General features: G+C 45.3%; 1 protein-coding gene across 2 annotated transcripts; it reads left to right on the top strand.

Moving 5' to 3' along the window:
• The first annotated feature begins 287 nt into the window (after window positions 1–287).
• LOC147430001 (glycine-rich RNA-binding protein 4, mitochondrial-like) lies at window positions 288–2,481 on the top strand. 2 transcript variants are annotated; one of them, XM_086496199.1, is made up of 2 exons: window positions 288–946; window positions 2,071–2,481. In XM_086496199.1, exon 1 carries the CDS (start codon window positions 405–407, stop codon window positions 903–905), a length of 501 nt encoding a protein of 166 aa, XP_086352325.1. In that variant the 5' UTR covers window positions 288–404; the 3' UTR covers window positions 906–946; window positions 2,071–2,481. The 2 variants fall into 2 exon arrangements, with proteins under 2 accessions (XP_086352325.1, XP_086352324.1); XM_086496198.1 differs by lacking the exon at window positions 2,071–2,481 and adding an exon at window positions 1,272–1,953.
• The last annotated feature ends 1,569 nt before the right edge of the window (window positions 2,482–4,050 follow it).

Raw genomic sequence — 4,050 nt, 5'->3', positions numbered from 1 at the left:
TGGCGCAGCTCCCTGCGCAGGGATTCTTTTGTGCCGACTCGTGTGACAGAAGCTGCGGACTCTCAGAGAGCAATCCACTTGGGCGTTGTGCACAGTGTGTGCCACCTCACACATGACCGCCGGTCATGTGTGACAGGGGCCTAAGTTAGTTCCATATTTACGTGGACCATTTAGGAATCAGGATGCTTGTAAGGTTTAACCTGAAATTGGGCGGCCGGCATCGTGTGTGAGCGGACAACCGTAAAACCCTAGCCTTCGGAAGGCGGCAACGAAACCCTTGAATTCATCTTGTTCGCGAAAGCTCTAGTCTAGATAGAGAAATTGAGGTCATTTACCTCCTTTCTTCTCTCCCCCTCCTTTCTGCACTGCTCTTCAGCATCCCCTCTTCTGCCCGCTGAAAGATCATGGCGCAAGTCAGAAGTTCGCTTATACGTGGCCTATCGCAGGCTTTGTCTGGTAATCGAAGGCAGCAGGCGGGGCTTCCCTCAGTATACATGGTGGCAAGGAGCTTCTCAGATGCTAAGCTTTTCGTTGGGGGATTGTCATTCAGAACGACAGAGGATGGACTGAGGGATTGCTTTGCAGCTCACGGGGATATCAGTGACGTGAGGATTATCACAGATCGGGAGACAGGGAGGTCAAGGGGCTTTGGGTTTGTGACATACTACAATGATTCAGATGCAGAGACTGCGTTGACGAAGCTGCAGGGGCACAATTTGGATGGGAGAGCCATTAGGGTTGACCGTGCATCAGCCAGGCCGCCTCCACCTCGGTCCCCTGGTGGTGCTTTTGGGGGTGGCTTTACTGCTCTCAACGAGCCTCCTGAAGCACCTGTCGATGAAGATTGGGGCTCCATCCCATCTCTCAATGCTGACGTTCCCAGCGGCTCCAACCCCTCTTCTTGATTGCAAGGGCTCCACCTCGTTCCATAGCTGGTTGCCCCCTGGTAATTTTGAGCCCCCTGTTTCTTCTCCAGCGGATACTTGCTATTGTTTTTCCTTACCCTTTTACAAATGGCAACGTTAGGCTTTGGCTGCTTCTGAGGTCTTTGGCATGATAATGTTTCATACTTGGTCTAAGTTGTTGCAGTCAGGTACTGGTGGCTCTGTTCTGATTCATACGGAAGCAGGTCATAAGTGTGTGAAGCCTTTTTTTTTTCCAAGAATAAGTTGTATGTAATTTTGAAGTTGATTTCAGCTGCCTATGAATTGTGGAAGTTGACTCCTTGGTCTGTGATTATTATTGAGACAATGTCATGTCCTTGTTTGCAGCTTTGTTGAAGGTACTGTTCGGTTTTGAAAGTTAAAAGAGTCTCAAGGATAGTGTACACCACCCTTTTATACGTCTTTCGGTCCTGTTCGGTCTTTCTATTGGGACTTTCATTGTGTCTTTTATGCAATGTGGTTCCTACTTCATACCTGTCGGCGTCTTTTTCCATCGAGGTGCTAAGTTTGAGAAGCCTTATCCTGGCCTTGTGATTTATATACTCCTGGTTGGAGCTCGGAAATGCTGCTCTCCCCCCTGGCAGAAATTGACAGTTTTGCTGTATTCTTTGTCTGGTTGAGGCTGTCTGGCTTTCAAATTGCTCAGAGGAACGGTCAAATGATGATCTCAACTGTTAGTTCAGCAAGAAAGTTATACTAGTGGTGGATTGTTTGATTATGGTTCAGTAGATGCTGAGAGGCAGGAGGGGATCTGAGCTGTGTAATAGGCTGGGTGCAGATGAACCCGGTGTAATAAAAGCACGTGTGGTATCTGCTTCCATGCTAGACAGTGTTCTCTACAAACGTGACGATGCCAGCAGATACAACTGAGTAGTAACCATCTGGCTGAGTAGTTTTTTGTCCCAGCGCAAAATGGGTTTGTTCTAGCCGAAGAGTTTCCTCTTGAGTTCCTTGTAAAGCTTTGGTATACCCATGGTTCTCCCGAATGGACTGGTGTCAAATTCTATCAGTGTTGTGTATGCTTGCCTGCTCAAGGATGGGTGTGGATAGTTCCGAGTTAGTGCATTGGAAAAGGTTATTTTTTGTGGAAGGAATTTGTTGAGATTTATTATCTTGCTACCTGCAGGGGTGTTAAGTGTTCAGTCTTTATGGAAATGCTCCTTCCTGCTTGTTCTCTTCGAGAACTGGGTTCACCCGTGGCTTAAAATTAATCAGCAGGGCAGCTAGTAAAGTTTTGGAGTTGCACAGCTAAATATGTAAGCTTGAGATAGATGTTGGACTACAAGGGGTTGTGATGGTACTGTATCCACGATAAACATTCCCTGGTGGCTGATCCTTGCAGCCAGGACGAGTGTACTTGTGTACAGGTGTCCCAGCATGTGTATGTACCGGGAAGAAAATGGGTTCTTGTGGAACATGTGGCATTAATGTGCACAAACTGTTATCAGAAATCGTATATGCTGTAGGCTATGGTGCGAGGCTGTGATCAGAATTTTGATTTCTCGGCATTTTTTGCAAATTGAGAACTGTAGTGATTTGCTTAGCTTGTCATCTTCTGGTTTGAATCTGGACTGTAGTGTTTGCTTAGCTTGTCATCTTCTGATTTGAATCCTTCCTCCTTCAAGAAGTTGAAGTAGGTACAATTATTAGTGGTGAGAAGATATGATCAGATACTGGGATTGATTCTACCTCAGCTGTGATGTGGTTCCTTAATAATTATTATATTTTTCTGAACCATGACAGCTTGCCTTCAACTGCGATTGTGGTGACTAGCCACATTTAAAGTGGCTGTTGTCTTGTGACCCTAGGTCCTAAACTATAAACTGTAAACCACTCGAAGGTCCTGTCTTGTTTGGTGAGCTTGCAAGTTGCCATTGTGATCTGTATATCTTATGTGCTTTGCCTTACACTGTTGAGTAAAATGTAGGTCAGGCTTTCTTGAGCAAGCAATGTGCATCTGTCGTGTGTATGTGTGTGCCACATGACCTGTACCCCCCCCCCCTCAAAAAAAAAAAAAAAAACGTCAAAAGTGAGTAGACCTCAGTGCATTTGTAACTTTGTATACTTAAATGGGAAGGTCTTAATAACGGCCTCACATACCTAAATTTCAAGGTTTGCCCAGTCCTCTTTGCATCAATCATGCAAGATTCTATCTGAAAATTGAGCCGATTTGAGTGCTGGTGCTCTCTAGGATGCTTGAAAACATTGTTGTCTGTCCACGGAAAAGCCATGCATGCTATCACGGTAATGTGAGGGCCAATTTAGTTTCATGCCATGTAACCGAGAAGTTCGTGCTGCAATTGGTGTTGCTCCCAAAGGCTCTCATAACTACCTTATGCCGCTGTGGCCGTACCTCGGATCATTGTGGAGGTCATGTGTGTGTGTGTGTGTGTGTGTGAGAGAGAGAGAGAGAGAGAGAGAGAGAGAGAGAGAGAGAGAGAGAGAGAGAGGTTGAATAGAGTAATCGTACTAACAGTCCTTTGTGTTGGGTTTATACTTGTAGCTGTGTGTGGAGTAAAGACGCAAGGTAGACATTTGTATAACCGTGCACATTTTTTCCCCCCTTGTAGGTTGTGTTTAATGTACATGTGGGAAACCTCAAATAGAGGGAAACCCACCAAGAATAGGAAATACAAAAAGTGGAGGTTCATGACTCTGGGCTTGACCTTTTGGTGACATCCCACAACTCTACAGTTGTGGGGTTTGGGATCAAATTGGGTACTCCAACAATAGAAACTAAGGAAGTAAATTCTAAGTGCTTCAAGAGAGAGGTTCCCAACAACAAATGCGCAACGTGGGGCTTGGGATCAAATTGGGTACTCCAACAGTAGAAACTATGGAAGTAAATTCCAAGTGCTTCAAGAGAGATGTTCCCAACAACAAATGCGCAACGTAGTGCTTGCTCAAGGGACAATTTGAAGTAGGGGAAGGGATCAACATTAGATTTTGAACATCTTAGTGTGATGATGGTGTTGGATGTTGACCCAAGTAAAGACTACCTCAAATTGATGTGCCAGTGGTTGGGACACAGCAAAAAGCCAAAAATGTTTGAAAAGTTTAGGATGGAAAAGGAAGCCGAGGAGCTGTTGATGCATGGTGAATGAAG

The sequence above is a fragment of the Adiantum capillus-veneris genome, chromosome 22, assembly GCF_014529385.1.
Source record: "Adiantum capillus-veneris isolate H3 chromosome 22, ASM1452938v2, whole genome shotgun sequence".
NCBI lineage: Eukaryota > Viridiplantae > Streptophyta > Polypodiopsida > Polypodiales > Pteridaceae > Adiantum > Adiantum capillus-veneris.
This window is presented reverse-complemented; position numbering and strand designations above follow the sequence as displayed.